We start from the raw sequence: 19,203 nt of genomic DNA on the forward strand, positions 1-19,203 counted from the left end.
GGGATAGAGGGAAATTTGGCCAATTGGATAGAAAACTGGCTAACCGGTCGAAGTCAGAGAGTGGTGGTAGATGGTAAATATTCAGCATGGAGTCCAGTTACAAGTGGAGTTCCGCAGGGATCAGTTCTGGGTCCTTTGCTGTTTGTAATTTTTATTAATGACTTAGATGAGGGAGTCGAAGGGTGGGTCAGTAAATTTGCAGATGATACAAAGATAGGTGGAGTTGTGGACAGTGAGGAGGGCTGTTGTCGGCTGCAGAGGGACTTAGATATGATGCAGAGCTGGGCTGAGGAGTGGCAGATGGAGTTCAACCCTGCCAAGTGTGAAGTTGTCCATTTTGGAAGAACAAATAAGAATGCGGAATACAGGGTTAATGGTAGGGTTCTTGGTCAGGTGGAGGAACAGAGGGATCTTGGGGTCTATGTACATAGATCTTTGAAGGTTGCCACTCAGGTGGATAGAGTTTGTAAGAAGGCCTATGGAGTATTATCGTTCATTAGCAGAGGGATTGAATTCAAGAGTCGTGAGGTGATGTTGCAGCTGTACAGGACTTTGGTTAGGCCACATTTGGAGTACTGTGTGCAGTTCTGGTCGCCTCACTTTAGGAAAGATGTGGAAGCTTTGGAGAGGGTGCAGAGAAGATTTACCAGGATGTTGCCTGGAATGGAGAGTAGGTCATACGAGGATAGGTTGAGAGTTCTCGGCCTTTTCTCGTTGGAACGGCGAAGGATGAGGGGTGACTTGATAGAGGTTTATAAGATGATCAGAGGAATAGATAGAGTAGACAGTCAGAAACTTTTTCCCCGGGTACAACAGAGTGTTACAAGGGGACATAAATTTAAGGTGAAGGGTGGAAGGTATAGGGGAGATGTCAGGGGTGGGTTCTTCACCCAGAGAGTGGTGGGGGCATGGAATGCGCTGCCCGTGGGAGTGGTAGAGTCAGATTCATTGGCGACCTTTAAGCGGCATTTGGATAGGTACATGGATGGGTGCTTAATCTAGGATAGAAGTTCGGCACAACATCGTGGGCCGAAGGGCCTGTTCTGTGCTGTATTGTTCTATGTTCTATGTTCTATACCAAACGCTTTCTTCACTATCCTATCCACCTTCAAGGAGCTATGAACCTGCAATCCAAGGTTTCTGTGTTCAGCTACATTCCCCAAGACCTTCCCATTAAGTGTACAAGTCCTGCTCTGATCTGTCTTTCCAAAATGCAGCAGCTCACATTTATCTAAATTAAACTCCATCTGCCACTCCTCAGCCCATTGGTCCATCTGATCAAGATCCTGTTGTAATCTGAAGTAACCTTCTTCGCTGTCCACTAACCTCCAATTTTGGTATCATCTGCAAACTTACTAACTATACCTTCTATGCTCAAATCCAAAGCATTTATAGAAATGACAAAAAGCAGCGCACCCAGCACTGATCTTTGTGGCACACCGCTGGTCACAGGCTTCCAGTCTGAAAAACAACCTTCCACCACCACTGTCGGTCTTTGAGCCAGTTCTGTATCCAAATGGCTAGTTCTTCCTATATTCCATGTGATCTAACCTTGCTAACCAGTGTAGCATGTGAAATCTTGTCAAACGCCTTACTGAAGTCCATATAGATCACATCCACCACTCTGCCCTCATCAATCAAAAACTTATTCTAGTTTGTGAGACACAATTTCTCACACACAAAGCCATGTTGACTATCCCTATCTTTACCTTCCCAAATTCTCCATAATCACCTGGTGAAGAAGCAGCGTTCTAAAAGCTAGTGCTTCCAAATAAACCTGTCTTTCCAAATACATGTAAATCCTGTCCCTCAGATTCCCTCTCACAACTTGCCCATCACTGATGTTAGGCTCACCAGTCTGCAGTTCCCTGGCTTTTCCTTACCACATTTCTTAAACAGTGGCACCACGTTAACCAACCTCCAGTCTTCCAGCACCTCACCTTTGACTATCAATGAAACAAATATCTCAGCAAGGGGCCCAGTAATCACTTCCCTAGCTTCCCACAGAGTTCTAGCATACACCTGATCAGGTCCTGGGGATTTATCCACATGTATGCTTTTTAAGACATCCAGCACCTCCACCACTGTAATATGGACATTTTTCAAGATGTCATCATCTATTTCCCCACATTCTACATCTTCCATGTCCTTCTCCACAGTAAACACTGATGCAAAATACTCATTTAGTATCTCCCCCATCTCCTGTGGTTCCAAAGAAGGCCTTGCTGATCTTTATGGGGCCCTATTCTCTCCCTAGTTACCCTTCCAACCTTGATGTATTTGTAGAATCCCTTTGAATTCTCCTAAACCCTATTTGCCAAAGCTAACTCATGTCCCCTTTTTGCCCTCCTGATTTCTCTCTTAGGTATATTCTTAATGTCTTTATACTCTTCTAAGGATTCACTCGATCTATCCTGTCTATACTGACATGTGCATCTTTCTTTTTCTTGATCAAAACCTCAATTTCTTTAGTCATCCAGCATTCTCTACACCTCCCAGCCTTTCCTTTCACCCTAACAGAAATTGTACTGTCTCTGGACTTCCCATTTTTCAGTCATCCCTTTACCTGCAAATATCTGCATCCAATCAACTTTTGAATGTCCTTGCCTAATACTGTCAAAATTGGTCTTACTCCAGTTTAGAACTTTAACTTTTAGATTCTATCTATCATTTTTCATCGCTATTTTAAAACTAATAGAATTATGGTCACTGACCCCAAAGTGCTCCCCCGCTGACATCTCAGTCACCTGCCCTGACTTATTGCCCAAGAGCAGATCAAGGTTCGCACCTTCTTTAGTAGGTACATGCACATACTAAATCAAAACATTTTCTTGTCTACACTTAACAAATTCCTTTCCATCCAAACACTACGGCAATCGAAGCTTATGCTTGCAAAGTTAAAATCCCCGACCATAACCACCCAACTCTTCTCTCAGATAACTAAGATCTTACAAATTTGTTTCTCAATTTCTCACTGACTATTAGGGGGGCTATAGTACAGTCCCAATCAGATGATCATCCCTTCCATATTTCTCAGTTCCATCTAAATGGATCCACTTCCCTGGATGCATTCCCAGGAATATCCTCCCTAAGTACAGCTGTAATGTTATTCCTAATCAAAAATGCCACTCCCCCTCCTCTCTTGTTCCCCCCACCTTCCTATCCTACCTGTAAGCAGTTTTCCCCTGGAACATTAAGCTGCCAGTCCTGTCCATCTCTGACCATGTTTCTATAATTGCTATGATATCCCAGTCCCATGTTCCTAACCATGCCCTGAGTTCATCTGCCTTCCCTGTTAGGCACTTTGCATTGAAATAAATGCAGTTTAATTCATCAGTCCGACCTTATTCTCTGCTTTCTTCCTTCCTGCCCTGACTCACTCCTTTTCTTAACTGTACCAGTCTCAGACTGATCTCATTCCTTGCTATCTCCCTGGGTCCCAAGTCCCACTCCCCTGACCAGTTTAAATCCTCCCAAACAGCTCTCGCTAATCTCCCTGCCAGTATATTAGTCCCCTTCCAATTGAGGTGCAATCTGTCTTTCTTGTACAGGTCACTTCTATCCCAGAAGAGATTCCAATGATCCAAAAATGTGAATCCTTCTCCCCTGCACCAGCTCATCACCCACGCATCTGCTCTATCCTCCTATTCCTACCCTCACTAGCTACTGGCACTGGGAGTAATCCAGATATTACTACCTTCGAGGACCTCCTTTTCAAATTGCTGCCTAACTTCCTATATTCTCTCCTCAGAATCTTGAGCACAGATTCAAAATCTCACACATAAATTCACAAAAAGGCTTCAGAAAGCTTGGTGGAATGGGCAGATAAAAGACAGATACAATCTCTTTGAAGTGGAATGGAATACAATTTGAGACAGCAAGTCAGGAATGAGAGTGTAAACTGAAGAGTGTAGAGAGAGAGACAGGAAAAGGTGCCACTGCCATTCCGTAATTTCACAAAACTGTAAACATAAATTGATTAACCACAAATCCCTACAGTGTAGAAGCTAGCCATTCAGCCCACTGAGCCCACACTGACACCCCGAACAGCATCCCACCCACAGCCACTCCCACTCCCCTACTCTACCCCTGTAACTCTGCACTAGGCTAACACACCTAGTTTAAACAACCCTGGACACTATGGGGCAATTTAGCATTATCAATCCAACTAACCCACATATCTTTGGACGATGGGAGGAAACCAGAGCACCCAGAGGAAACCCACGCTGACACAGGGAGAATGTGCAAACTCCACACAGACAGTCACCCAAAGGTAGAATCAGGCCTTGGTCCCTGGTGCTGTGAGGCAGCAGTGCCAACTACTGAGCCACCAAGCTGCCCAAAGTCGCAAATGGCTTTTGTGTTTTGTAAATGGGAGCAGAGAATTCAAGAGTGAAGTGGTCATGATGATTTTGAGTAACGCAATGGTTAGTCCCAGTTGAACAACATAACTGCGGTTATTTTTATATGATTCCTTCATGAGATGTGGGTGTTGCTGGTGAGCCTGTATTTGCTCCCCATCCCTAATTATCCTAGCGGCTTGCTGTGCCCTTTCAGAGAGCAGTTTAGAGCCAACTGGAATGACTGTGGGTACTGGAGTCACATGTAGACTTGACCAGGTAAAAATGGCATATTCCCCTCCCTAAAGGACCTCAGTGAACCAGATGAGTGCCATTATAAAACTGAAATAGTAACGCTGTGGGGACACAAATTCAAATCCCAGCTGGTGGGATTTAAAGTCAATCAGAAATAGAGATCTAGTCCCAGCGATGGTAACTATCATCAACCATCGTAAAAATTTCTATCGGGTTACGAATAAAAGGAAATCTGTTTTCTTTATCCGGCCTAATGTGACTCCAGACTCACAGCAACGTGGATGACTCTTGTCTCCCTCTGAAATAGTTCAGCAAGCCACTTGTTTCAAAGGCAATTAGGGAGGGCAACAAATATCAACCTTGCCAGTGTCGGCCATATCCGATGGAAGAATAAAGGGAGAAAAATGCTGGTTTCATTTTCCCAGAGAACAGATCACTGGGAGAAGTTGCTGTCTCAATTCAGATTTATCTGTTTGAATAGGGTTTCAATGACTATAAACAGAAGAGAGGGCAGTGCATCCTGCCTATCCATTACTAACTTCACGCATTGCTGGACAGACAGCTAGGGCCCTAAACACACACAGCAATGCAGTCAGCACAGTTTCAATTCATGCAATGTCGAGTGGCTCTCCTTTAACAAGTGTGAGTGGCCAATCTTACGTGAATGGTCATTATTTCTTCGAAAATACTGTTAATATCTTGGAGTAAGGTGAGTGCAGACGTGGTCTTGTTCAGGGATTCTCTGCATTTACAGAGTTGTTGGAGAAGGTCTTGCCAGCGACGTTCAACATTCTGCTGCCTGCAGAGAAGGAAGAGATTTCAATCAGTGCACCGGAGCTTGCATCCTGATCTGGTTCTAGACATCCTGGGGCACACACCCCCATTCCAGTGTGACCTACTGATCCTCTGGTCCCTGTCTGGACATTGTCTGACCCACTGACCTGAGCCCCAGACCTGGTCAGGATAGCATCTGACTCTGCTGACCTCTCCCACTCCCTGTCTGGATAGTGTCTGACTCCACTGACCTCTCCCACTTCCTGTCTGGACAGTGTCTGACCCACTGAACACCACTACCCCCCCACCCAGTTCCTGTCTGAATAGTGTCTGACCCACAGACCCGAGCCCACAGACCCTGACAGGTCAGTGTCTGAAGCCCCCCCACCCTCCCTGATTGGATGATTAAACCACAACTATATGAATGACTGGCCGTGAGGTCACCATACCTCTTTACGATCTCAGTCTTGCTGTGGTAGTTCTCCCTCTCAATGACTGCTGCCATTTCAGCCAGGGTCTTGAACCTCTGCTCCCGGGCGAACACGTCGGTGGTGATGGCCTCCATCATCTTGGCGGCAGCCTCGGCCTCCTTGATGCTCCTCACATTGGCGTCCTGCTTGGCAACCACTGACCTCATTTCGGTGAGGTAGGCCTCCCTCAGCGCAGCCTTCTTCCTGAACTTCCGCACCAGCTGCTCCAGGCGCTCCAGACGCAGCATCTCTTTCTGCAGTGCCTTCTCCCGCTCGTACTCCGACTTCTCCAGGTTGGCCCAGTGCCTCTCGATGTCAGTCAGGGTCTTCCCCTCAGGGGGCACGTATGGCCACATGTTGTTGGCTTGCAGCTTCGTCCTGATGTTGAAGAGTTGCGCTTCGATGAGCCCTCGCTCCTGATACTTGGGTGGCTTCTCCACGGTGCGGAACGTTTTGAAGTCCGCCACCAGCCTCTGCATGCCCACCAGCGAGTTGGGGAAGCAGTGGTCGTTCAACTCCCTCACTTTGTCCTTGATCCACCGCAGCAAGTCAGTCACCAGTTGCTGGTATTCAAGTTTGAGGTCTTCAATCTCCTTCAGGAGACCAATAATCTGTGAAGGAGGAATAGATACATGACTCAGTCACAAGAATCAGGGGCCTGGAGTGTGGAACTGTGTCATGAGTTAGAAGACCATATGTTTTTGTTTTGGGGGGTGGGGGGGGTTGGGGAGCTGTGCTCTGCAGTTATCACTGAAGACGCAAAAGTTGGAGAAAGACTCCTGATTGGAAAGGCCAGCCTTTACTGCCCATCCCTAATTGCCCAGAGGGTAGTTCTGAGTCAACCACATGGCTGTGGGTCTGGAGTTACATGTAGGCTGTAGTAATTGTATGAGTTCCTTGATTGGGACTGTTATTCTAGTTCAATCAGGGAGCCCTGGCTGACAGATACAAACATGAATGTCAGATACCCTGCTCACTCTGAGAGTTGGCTCTGAGGAAGCTGGATCAATGTCAAATAATGGGTGACTTGGTGATGGGATACTGGCCTCTGTGGAGTTATTTCATCGGCCAGACCAGGTTAGGAAGGCAGATTTCCTCCCTCAAGGGCATTAGTCAACCAGATATGTTTTTTTCCACAAATCTTCAATGTTTACATGATCACTGTTAGGTGAGCTTTTTATTCCAACATTTTCAGTGATTTTAAATTTCACCATTGGTCATGCTGAGACACAAATCTACATCCTCCGACCATAGACCTGGGGTTCTGGATTATTAATCTAGTCACGTTACTGCTGTGCCACAGCTGTTCCTGATTTAGAAAGCATTCATTACTCTTCAATCTTCTGAAAAGCTGCAGAAAACTCCTAAGCATTATCAGATGCCAAGATCTTGATTGAAATACTATAAGAACCCAGTGAAGCCGAATATCAGGATTTCTAACTGACTCTCGTGAGAAGTTGCAAAGGATTTAGGAGAAAAAAAGGTAGGCTTCTTATGGTCAAGTTGAGCTCTTGAGCTGCCAGATGTAAAACCACTGAGATCTTCAAATCAGACTTTATTTCAGATGTGAACGAGGTGTTAAAATGAAACCCTGTTATTTGGTTTTATCAGGGTCTTATAGTATTTCAGTCAAGAGAGAGCTTAGCAGACAGGGAATATGCAGAATGTGGGGAGGGGGTGCAGGAGAGGTATACTACAGGAATTTAGTTGATATATTTACCACACAGCTGGAGGCTACTCTACCCATGGGTTTGTGCCAAGTGATAATTGAACCACAGTGCTCTTCCCATTTCCCACCTCTAAGCCCATATCCCTCAAGGGTATGAGAATTCAGGGGCAGATCCTGATGTCTTTTCAATGGGTTGAGTGTTTCTGGCTTGACTGTCCCTTTCAGGCACTCTCTTTGGGATGATGAGGGGGCTGGTTGCGTAATACATATCTCCTCTGACCCTTTTACCACTCACTGTAAAATCTATGCCTCTACTCATTGCTAAGGTGACTAGATCCTTCTCACCTAACGTACTGATGTCCCCCACAGCCTTGTACATCTTAATTAAATCTCACCTCGCTGAAAGAGGACAATGAGAACAACCCTGGCCTATATCCAATCTTTCCTCATAGCTACAATTTTTCAGGCTTGGCAACATCCTTGGAAATCTCTTCTGTCCCCTCTCATGACATCCTTCTTGTCATGAGATGACCAGAAATGCACACAGTGCTTAAGTTGTGCCTAAATAGTGTCTTATCTCGTTCAAATGGAAACAGTTCCAGTTTCTCAAGTTTCTCCTGATAACTGAAGCCTTTCACACTCGTTATCCTCGGAGGGAATATTTTCCGAGCTTTATCCATGGTCTTGGAACCTTTCTAAAACTGAACACAATGTTCCAACTGTGAGGGAAGTGAAATGAAATTCTATGCGAAAGTAGCTCAAAATTATACAAAATGGTAAATATACAAAAGACTATGGTCGCCACATATTTAGGTAAGAGAAAGTGCTTGCATTTATGTAGCACCTTTCTGACCTCAGGACGTCCCAAAGTGTTTCACTGCCAATGAACTACTTTTATTGTTATTAAGTAGGAAATTGGCAGTTAATTTGTACACAGCACAATTCCCTCGACATTAACGGGAGAAAGGACACTAAACTGTCTATTTTAATGATATATATTGGCCAAGGCACCAGAATAACTCCTCTGTTTTTCCTTTCTGAGAGATTATTGATGCCAAGACAGGGCTTCTTTAACATTTCATCCAAGCCACTTCTGGTGACCCAGCAAAAAGCAAACCCCTGGATACACAGACACTGCACAAAGATAGTGGATGCTTTCTAAATCAGGAAAGGCGGCGGTAATGTGACTAAATTAAAAATCCAGAACCCCAGGCTAATGTTCAGAGGTGCTAGGCTTGAATCCCAGCAAGGCCAATGGCGAAATTTGAAATCACTGAAAACTTTGGGGAGAAAAGCTAGCCGAAAGGCACTCATATAACCATTGTTGATTTTTAGAAAAAAGGCCATCTGGTTCACTCATGCCCTTTAGGGAAGGAAATCTGCTGTCCTTACTTGGTCTGGTTTACATGTGACTCTCAACCCACAGCAATGTGGTTGATTCAGAGCTACCCTGTGTCTAATTAGGGATGGCCCATGGCCCAGGCAATGGTATCCACATCCTGTGAAGGAATAAAAGAGGGTGAGAGAGAGAGAACAATTATCTAAGTAGTGCGATTGAGGGATTTACCCTTGTAAGCAAACACTGGTAAATAAAGGAGTCAAGTGCAGTACCTTTATAATCCTCTTCTGTCCAGTCTGACCCTGCCTCATTTTGGAGAAGTAATGGTAGTACTGAGACACATAGGTCATAATGGACTTTTCATCTGGGTGAGGTACAGCCACGTCCTCTGGGTCTAGGAGTGTGGGAATTCCAAGCTTCTCCTCCGCGACTGCAAAGGCGTTAGTTAAGTTATGTATTGGTTTGTTCTGTTTCAAGTTCTTATAGTTGATCAGATCAGGCCTGCAAAAGATACCAAGAAACCTCCGTCAATTAAATTCACTTCTGCAACAACATACACAGTAGAATACAAATGCCAAACCTATGACCACAAGCACATCAGGCAAGGACAGGACAGGGTTAGCTGTATGGGTTGAATTGAGTGCCAAAGTTTATGGTCTAGGCTCTTGATACATTAAGCTGGCTACTTAGATGAATTAGTAACAACCGTAGTGCACAGCGAGAGTTCATAACTTGGAAGAGACAAGGAGCAGTTTGATTTTAAAAAGGGCAGAAGGGAGGTGAACATGGGTTCACTTTTGCACACATATGCCATTTGTCGCCCAAGCTCAGAAGGTGATCTGCATTTAGTTCCCCCCCATAGCATTCAAAGGTTTCACGAACACAACATCTGCCCACAGGAGGGAGGTTCTGGGCTCGACTCACTCTTGGTGCTCCATTTGGCTGGCCTGTGACCCTCCAATAGGATGGGGAATGCTAGTAACTGTGCTACTCATCTCCTGCATGTGAACCAAGGCAATGGCTGCAAGCTCAAGCTTAATGGAGAGAAGGGCTCGATGAGAAGGATGAACCACCCATAGTTTACAAAGACAGTCAAGGAGAGCATCCAATCCAATCATAAACTAAGGCATTCAAAATGGCAAGAATTAGTAGTAGGCCAGAGGAGTGGAAATATTTCAGCAACCAGCAGCAGATGACTCAAAAGCTAATGAAGAAGAAGGAAATTGATTATGAAAATAAATTGACAATAAATACATAAAAACACAGCAAGAGCTTCTGCATGAGTGGAGTAAAAGGAGAGAAGCGAAAGTGAATGTGGGACACTTGGAAAATTAATTACAGGGAACTGTGAGATGGTAGATAATTTAAACCAACTGGTTATCATGGCAGATGGCAGAGTAAACATCCCAAAGATAACCAACAATCTAAGTGCTAATAGGAGGGAAGACTACAAAACGATCTCTATCACAAGAGATAAATTAATGAGACTGAAGGCAGACAAGTTGTCAGAATGTGATGGTCAGGATGTAGTGGCAGAGATAGGGGCGAGATTGGCCAAAATATTCCAGAACTCTCAGGATTTCAGGAAGGTTCCAGCAAATTGAAAAGCTTTTTATGTGACACCCTGTTCAGACAGCAGAAAACTATTAGGTCAGTTAACCTAACATCTGTAGTTGGATAAATGCTGGAGTCCAATATTAAGGAAGAAATAGTAGATTTAGAAAAGCTTAACATAATCAAACAGAGTCAAAATGGTTTTGTTAAAAGGAATACACGTTTGACGAATTTGTTTGAGTTGTTTGAAGATATAACAAGTCAAGTTGATAAGAGAGAACTGATAAATAGAGTGTATTTGGATTTTCAGATGGCATTTGATAAGGTGCCACATAAAAGATGATAGCACAATCTAGAAGATCACAGTATTGGGGATAATGCATTAACACAGCCTGAGGATTGGTTAACACAGAGAATTCAGAGAGTCAGGATTAATGCGTTTATTTCAAGTTGGAAGAGTGTAACTAGTCAAGTGCCACAAGAATCAGTCCTAATGATTTATATTAATAGGTTTTTAAAATATGTTATTTATATTAATGACTTGGTGGAAGCGACAGAATTTGCTAACCGTATAATATTAAATGGGAGAGTATGCTGGGATGACACGAGAATATGCTGAGCACTTCCCAGTCTTTGGCAGCCACTTCAGATAAGGAGCACCAACCCTGGATCAGCTGCACCAGCTCGATATTCTACACACTACAGATGGACTTGGTCTTAACTTTTTGTTCAGTGGGAGGTCACTGAATAAAGACCTATCAAAAAAAAAACTGAAAGAACTGTGGCTGCTGGAAATCTGAAACCAAAACAGAAATTGCTGGAGAAACTCAGCAGGTCTCGTGCTTTGTATCTTTCTGAAAGTCAGCTCCTCAAGTATTCAGGCAAAACTCCTGTAAAGGCAACTATGACACTGATGCTCAGAAAGTGTTCCGTTTTCTCACCTGTCATGCTTGCATGCAGAAGCTCTGAAAATCTCCCTGCAGTGTGGCAGCGGTGAAATCAATGACTGGGATGAGCTTGTGACATCTTGTTCAGAGTGCCAACATCGGCAGAGTGGGTGCCATAGGAGGGAAGCAAGTTCTGCTCTCTGTGCCCCGCTAGCTCATGGGGCATCCTGCCTCATGTACCCAAAGGTCTGTGGCCTGCTCAGTCACATGAAGGCCCGCAATAGATACTCACAACCTGAGCAGGCATCATCCTCAAACTGAGGCACAGTCAACAATGATGACAACCGAACCCAGTAGATCCAGCAGGGTTGTGAAGTGGGTAGTTTCATTTGGGCCAAAATAGAGATGGACTGCCCTATTTCTAGTACCTCAGAAGGCTGAGTGACGCTGAGCTCAATTCCAGGAAATTGGTTGCCCTTCAAATGCCCCACCACAGCATCAGTAAGCTACTGTAGCTAAAACTCCTTCCTCAACAATATGATGTCTCCTGTGGGGGGTCATTGATAACGAAAGGGAGCAGGAAGCCTAACTGTGATGCCACTCGGACAGGCTGTTTATGCATACAGTCCCCACAGCTCCCCTATCTCACCAATGCACACGAAGGCCATCTGCGGCTTCATACACTATCCTAATGGCCCAGTAGGACATGACCTCTTTTGAATGTTTTCCCCAACTCTTTGGAAGGTAGTTCAATATTCCTTCCAGTCCGAACAACTGAACAAAGTTTGTGTTTACCTGTGAGCGTGAATAAGTGCATTGAAGGCCAATCCATCCTTCCAGCTGGAGGAGAAGTCCTGGACATTAACGTTCTCATATCCAGCTGTCTTACGCTGGCACCAGATCAGCAGAGCCTCCTTAGCAGAACGTTTGGCACTGCTGTTATCAGACTCATCCTAGCGCAGCAGAGAAAGTTGGTAAGTGAACGAAAGACTGAGAACCAGCCCCCAAAGCTGCCCAACACGTCCCAGGGCATTGCGCACTCAGTGAATCCAACCCAGGCTGAAGGAAGTGGAAGTAAGCTTGCCCTAGACAGCAATGTTAACCTTGCAGCAAACTCCCCACAGCTCTCGCTGCACCCCAGCTGTAGCTACACTGGTTTTATTTGGCACAGGTCGTAGAGGAAATCCTATCGCAATGGTGCCTGGGTCACATAAAATTACATTGGTTGTACAGCACAAAAGCTGGTCATTTGGTGCAAAATGTCTATGCTCGCACCACACAAGTCTACTCAATTTCACCCCATCAGCAGATGCTACATCCCTTTCTATTTAACCAGCTTCACCTTGAATGCATCAATGCTGTTCACCTCAGCTATTGCAGCTAGTACGTATTCATACCATTTCTAAGAAAAGCAATTCCTTGTTAATTCTTCGCGGGATTTAGCTTACCTAAAATATAAAATAAATTTATATCACATATTTAGGTTATCCATGGGCAGCAGGACATTCCCAACAGGAGGAACCAGTGTCTTACCTCCTCCAGAGTGATGGAGGCAATCTGAAAGCGCAGGATAATCATCCAGATCAGACCCAGGATTAGGGTGCGGTCACCATCCACAATATTTTCTGGACCTATCAGCTCCACATTGATCTGACAACACAAAAAGAAACAACAGACCAAATTAAAAAGTCACATTTCAGGGACTGAGAGACTGTGTACACCGAGCGTCATGGAGATGTCATGTACACCCAGCGTTGCAGGGACATTAGATTTGGAATGGCTGGTTTGAAAGGTCAGAGAATCTGAGCAGGGGGTTTGGTGAGAGCTAACAATCATGTTGCTTCCAGTTCACAAGCCTTCCTGTACAACAATGGTACAAAGTAATGTTACCTTGGTTTTCAGGAAGGCAATGGCCCTGCTGTTGTTCTCCAGATAGTGGACTCTCATTCTGCCTCTGTTGGGTCTGCTCAGCGTCTCTCCAGAGATGGTTTCCAGTAGGGCAATTAGGGCGATGCCATCTTTCAGTTCAGTGAATATGTCAGTAATGAATATCTTCACCTATCAAACACAGAGCTGAACAATGTCAAATATCTGAAAAATAGGAGAAAACTCAAACTCTTCATCTCACTCAATCAAACTCTTCTCTATCCTAAACTCAACACACTAATTTCATCTCCAGTGAGACTCTACATAGTATCAAATGTCCCTTCAAAAAAAAAGGGTTCCGAGCTCAAATCAGAAATTAATTCATCATTGGTCCCCAAGAGTGTGAAGGAATGGGGAGCCATGGCTGCTGGGTGGAGTTCAGGTTCAGATCAGCTTTGACCTTCTTGAATGTTTGAACATGTGCAATGACCCATTTCTGTTCCTGCAGTGCTATCCTCTTCTGGGCCTTACCTACCAAGCAAGCCCTGCCACAGCTCAGCCTGACTCTACCCAACATTTAACCTCCTCCCAACCATCTCTATCTTGAGGGGATGAATGGCATTCTTCTGTCCTTATGGTTGAAATAAGCAGAAACATGTCACCATTTTTTTGGTATTTGTAAGTGAAGCTAAGAAATCTGCCCTCCCAATGTGAAGTGCAAACTTTTCTTGCCTTCGGGGCAAACCACATTTGGGGCAGAGTTTGGCACAGCATATGCTTGCAATGGGATATCACAAAAGGTGAATTGGTAAAAGACACAAAGCTGAATGGTCTCTTTCTGTGCTGCATTGTCCTGTTAACTTGCTGGCACGGAAACACCCGTGGAGCTTCCTGCAGCTTACTAAAAAACACAGATGTAGACAAAGAGAGAGTGTGTGTGCAGGATAGAGGGAGTGATAGAGGGACAAGATGTGTCTTTGTAGCTGGGCTGGGAAAGGGAGACAGGATCTGTGGAGGGAGCGGTGGTGGCGGGAGAGAGAACAGGGGTCTCCAATATCTCATCACTGCCCAGCTCCAATCACTTCCTTCTAGAAAGTGCCATATGCAAAATTAAATCCTGGGACAAAGGGGGTGATTTGTAAAAAAAAAAATCAATGGAGCCCCAAAGAGATCGACAGCCTCTTGGGTGAACATAAAGTGGGATTTCAACAATTTCTGGAGCAAGAAAGGATGACCTGTACTGAGGTTCAACAGACTATAGCATTGCTGGCACAGAGATTGCTGGGAAACAGTGCCCCATTTCATAAAACAGTATATTGTCAAATATCAATGTTACAGTCTTTTAAATAGGCGAGATAATGATTATAATGTACAACTTAAAACTGAGAGAGAGAGAGAGAGAGAGAGAGAGAGAAACTCCCCGTGTTTGCGTGGGTTCCCTCTGGGTATTCCGGTTAACTCCCACAATCCAAAAATGTGCAGCTTAGGTGAATTGGCCACGCTAAATTGCCTATAGTGTTCAGGGATGAGTAGGTTAGGTGCATTATTTAGGGGAAATGTAGAGTAATAGGATAGGCGAATGGATCTGGGTGGGATACTCTTCAGCGGTCAAGGACATTTGGGCCTTGGATCTTCAGGTGAACGTTCTCCAAGGCGGACTTTGGGATACACAACAACGCAGAGATGCCGAGCAGAGGCTGACAAGCCAAGTTTGGTACCCATGAAGACAGTCTCAACCAGGATCTTGGGTTCATGTCACACTACAGGTGACCCCCACTGCACTAAACGCTCTGACACATATACACACACACAGAGTTTATTTTAACCCTACTGCGAATCCTCTTGCAAGGATGCCTGCCTTGAAGAAGTTTTCCTCCTCTCTCTCTACAAGAATTTCAGTGAGTCTCTATGCTACTTTCTCCCCACCCCTCTCTCATTTATCTCTCCACCCTGGAGGCTCCCTGCCTCTATTCCTGATGAAGGGCTTTTGCCCGAAATGTCAATTTTCCTGTTCCTTGGGATGCTGCCTGACCTGCTGTGCTTTTCCAGCACTACTCTAATCCAGACTCTGGTTTCCAGCATCTGCGTTCCTTGTTTTTACCTATATATACACACACACACACACACACACACACTCTCACACCAACACACATATACACACACATACATACACATTCATTCACACAGACCCTCTCTCATACACAAGCTCTCTCTCTCACTCACACACACATTCATGTGTACATCCTCTCACAGGCATATACTATGTCACACTCATGCACGTGCTCTCTCAAGCACACAAACACACATTCTTGCTCTCTTAAGCGAACACATGTTCTCTCTCCCTCACACACACACGCTCTCTCTCTCTCTCTCCCTCCCTCACATATATTCTCTCTCACTCTCTCTTGCCCCCCCCCACCCCCACCCCCCCACACACACTTTCCCTGTCCCTCTCTCCCTCACCCACACACACATGCACGTATGCACATATACATATAAGTCCATGGGGTGAATTTGCAATTTGCAAGATTCGTATTTGCAAATACATTTTATTTTGTTCAAAAAGCACATAATCTATAGGCAGTCAATGTCACATTCTATAAATAACTACTTTGGAAATAAAACCAGTCTGACTCTAGGACGAGATACAGCCAGACTCTAACCTCACACCTTCAATGCATTGTCTGAACTATCACCTTTTTTTAAATATACTGATAAAGCCTTAAGTTATCTCAGGGTAGTGACTTGAAAGAAATTCTGGGATTTAAATATTAATCAATTGAAACCTGCATTCCCATTCAAAATGATTAAAGACTTAACAGCCATCTATCTTTTCCTAATAAATTCTGTGTCCTACGTATCCTGTCCCACTAGCTACCTGATGTAGGAGCAGCGCTCCAAAAACATGTACTTTCAAAGATACCTGTTGGACTATACTGGTGTTGTGTGATTTTTAACTTTGTCCACCCCAGACCAACACCAGCACCTCCACAACAGGTGGGATAGCAAGCTTACCATCAGTCACATCAACTCTGCAGTCCACCACAAATTCCTGGTTACGTGGGGACATCAACTCTAACTAAGCTTCTGGAGCTTACTCGTCAGCTATGTTCTTTCAGCATTTGGGAGCAGCTCGAAGGGTAAAGCTGACTCATACCAGCCAACTTTGAAGTTCAGGCCAGAGAGACAAAATAAGACTACAGACTTTGAATAAAAAGTTCATTTTCAGCTTGGCAGCCTGTAACTAGTTGGCTGCTGCAAAGATCAGTGCGTGGGTCTCAGCTATTTACAATCTCGGTCAGTGGTTTAATATCATGTGACTGAGTGCAACAGTTGAGGTTTGCTGATGGTGCCATTAGGTGAGAAAGCAAGCTGTAAGAAGATTGCAAAGAGTGCAGCAAAGGGTATGGCCAAGTGAAATGGCCAAGCAAGTGGTGGGTGAGGTGGGAATACATGCAAGATTATCCGCTTTGGTAGGAAGAATGGAAAAGCAGAAGACCTTTGACAGGGTGCAAGATCGGGGAATATTGATATTCAATGGGATTAGCATGTCCTTGAACATAAATCAGAGAATGCTAACAAGCAGGTACAATAAACAATTACAGCAATTAGATTGACAGCCTTTATTTCAGGGGAGAGGTTGGACAATATGAATAAGGAATTGCTGCTGTAATTAAACAGGGGTTTTGCTAAGAGCAGATTGGGACAAAACATTTTAATATACAAAAGCACCCCTTGATATGGCACTGCAGCATCTGTCTAAAGCGAGTGTTTTTATAGCATGGAAAGAAGCCAAGTACGTCCACATTGGTCATCAGACATCTATCTTTTCTCATCCCATTTTCCAGCACCTGGCCTTAGCCTTATCCAGTGTATTGTTTCAATTGTTCAAGTCTAATTCTACCATGAGTCTCTGGCATGGGGCTTTCTGACTCAGAGCTAAGGAGACACGATAAACACGATTAAGAAACAAATGCTCTCTATGCCCTATGAGTCCATGAGTTCCAAATCTAATATTTACTAAAATAGTGTTTTTAAATATTAACTGCTGCTATCTTGATTTCAAACTGGCATCTGAGCTCACAAAACCACGGGATTCAGTCTGCTCCTCTTCAGGTATTCCCCTGTATCATTCTGAAACCACATACTTTTCTGTCATATTGTTTTATCAAATATAACTGCTGCTGATTCATGCTTTATCTGGATATAAAACTGAGACTTATCACTGCTTGATGGCAAATTTACAAAGCTGCTGGAACATTTCATCTACACATCCACGTCACTACATGACAACTGAAACATTCAACGGAGACTGAAACTGTTCTCTGACCCATATTCTCCGCAGTCCAAGTGACTGGACTGAACCTGACCTTTGACCCTTCCCTTTCACATCAATCAGGAGCAGGAATAGGCCATTCAACCCCACCAGCCTGCTCCTCCTTTTAGTAAGATCGGGGCCGATCTGATTGTAACCTCAAATCACATCTCCAGTCTCAGCTACCCCACTTGCTGGAAGGAATTTATGGAACTCAGACTTGCAAATATCAAAGACGCTGCTTCCACTACCACTTCAGGGAGAGAATTGCAAAGATTCATCACACAGAGAAAATAATTTATCTAATCTCAGTTTTAAATGGGCAACACCTTAACTTTTTAAATAGTGATCAATCGCTCTTGCTTATCCTATAACAGAAGCATCCTTTTCACTTCCAAGACCTGTCAAGACATTGTATGTTTCAATCAAGTCACCTGTAGCCTTCTTAAATTCTAGACCTGGCCTGTCCAACCTTTTTTTCAATAAGACAACCTACCTATTTCAAGTATTAGTCTAGTAAACCTTCTCTGATCTGCTTCCAACACATTTACATCCTTCATAAATAAAGACTGATACTGTACGCAGCACTCCAGATACACTCTCATCAATGCCTTGTAATAACTGAAGCATGACATGCCTATCTCTGCATTAAATTCAACTCATATTCCATTAGTTTTTCTAATTCTTTGCTGTAACGAGATACTAGCCACTTTCAAGGCACTAAGTACCTGAACCCCTAGGTCTCTCTGTTCGGCAACACTCAATGCATTGCATAAGTCCTGCCCTGATTTGTCTTACCAAAGCGCAACACCTCGCATTAATCTAAATTGAACTCCATCGGCCACTCCTCAGCCCACTGGCCCAGCTGATCAAGGTACCATTGTAATCTTAGATAACCTTCTTCACTGTTTTTTATACCAACACTTTTGGTGTTTTCTGCAAACTTACTAATCATGCTTCTTATATTCTCATCCAAATTGTTTATACAAATGACAAACAACAAACAGCTGTTGTACCCAATTTGTATTCACTTTTGCCTTAATTCCATAAACTTTCATCTTAACATGCCTTGTCTTGCACTTTTTTGATACCTTCCTAAAGTCAAATTGCTCATCTATTTGAACAATTTGCCCTGTTCCCTCATCAAAGTGCTCAACTAGGTGAGCTTGATTAACCCCTGCCTCTCCAAATGCAGATTAATTCTGTACCTCAGAATTTCTTCCAATAGTTTTCCCACCAGAGGTTAGGCTAACTGACCTGTAGTCTCCTGCTTTCTCGCTTGCTCCTTTCTTGAATAATATTGCATTCTACAATTTGACAAAAACGAATTTGCACCTGATCTCTTCTTTATGTTAGCCAGCCAATCTTCTATCCGTTACCCCAATACGTTACCCCAACACCATGAGCTTTTATTTTCCAAAATAACCTTCAACATGGCACTTTTTCAAATTTGTTTTGGAAATTTAAGTACAGGACTCTTTATCCACAACACATTACCTCCTCAAATAACTCCCGAGACTGTCCCACATCAAGGACATTTTGGGTAATCAAAACCAATGCATCAATTATCTCACTAGCTACTTAGTTGAAGGCCCTAGGATGAGGTCCATCTGGATCCAAGCACTTTTCAGCCCTCAGTTCCAACAAACTACTCTGTACCACTTCTCTGGTGGTTGTAGTTTTCCTGAGGTCCTCACTCACTCCCTTCCATTTCCTGATTTATTGCTGCTTCTG

General features: G+C 44.0%; 1 protein-coding gene across 1 annotated transcript in view; it reads right to left on the reverse strand.

Moving 5' to 3' along the window:
- The window catches only part of sptbn5 (spectrin, beta, non-erythrocytic 5), a 275,567-nt gene that overhangs the window by 241,122 nt on the left and 15,242 nt on the right, over nt 1-19,203 (reverse strand). The window contains exons 3-8 of the mRNA XM_072569378.1: nt 13,179-13,346; nt 12,822-12,938; nt 12,084-12,241; nt 9,120-9,348; nt 5,819-6,450; nt 5,256-5,394 (exon numbers count right to left, since the gene is read on the reverse strand). Coding sequence (XP_072425479.1) covers nt 5,256-5,394; nt 5,819-6,450; nt 9,120-9,348; nt 12,084-12,241; nt 12,822-12,938; nt 13,179-13,346 — 1,443 coding nt within the window. The remainder of the gene's footprint in view (nt 1-5,255; nt 5,395-5,818; nt 6,451-9,119; nt 9,349-12,083; nt 12,242-12,821; nt 12,939-13,178; nt 13,347-19,203) is intronic.

This window comes from Chiloscyllium punctatum, chromosome 4 (assembly GCF_047496795.1).
Source record: "Chiloscyllium punctatum isolate Juve2018m chromosome 4, sChiPun1.3, whole genome shotgun sequence".
NCBI lineage: Eukaryota > Metazoa > Chordata > Chondrichthyes > Orectolobiformes > Hemiscylliidae > Chiloscyllium > Chiloscyllium punctatum.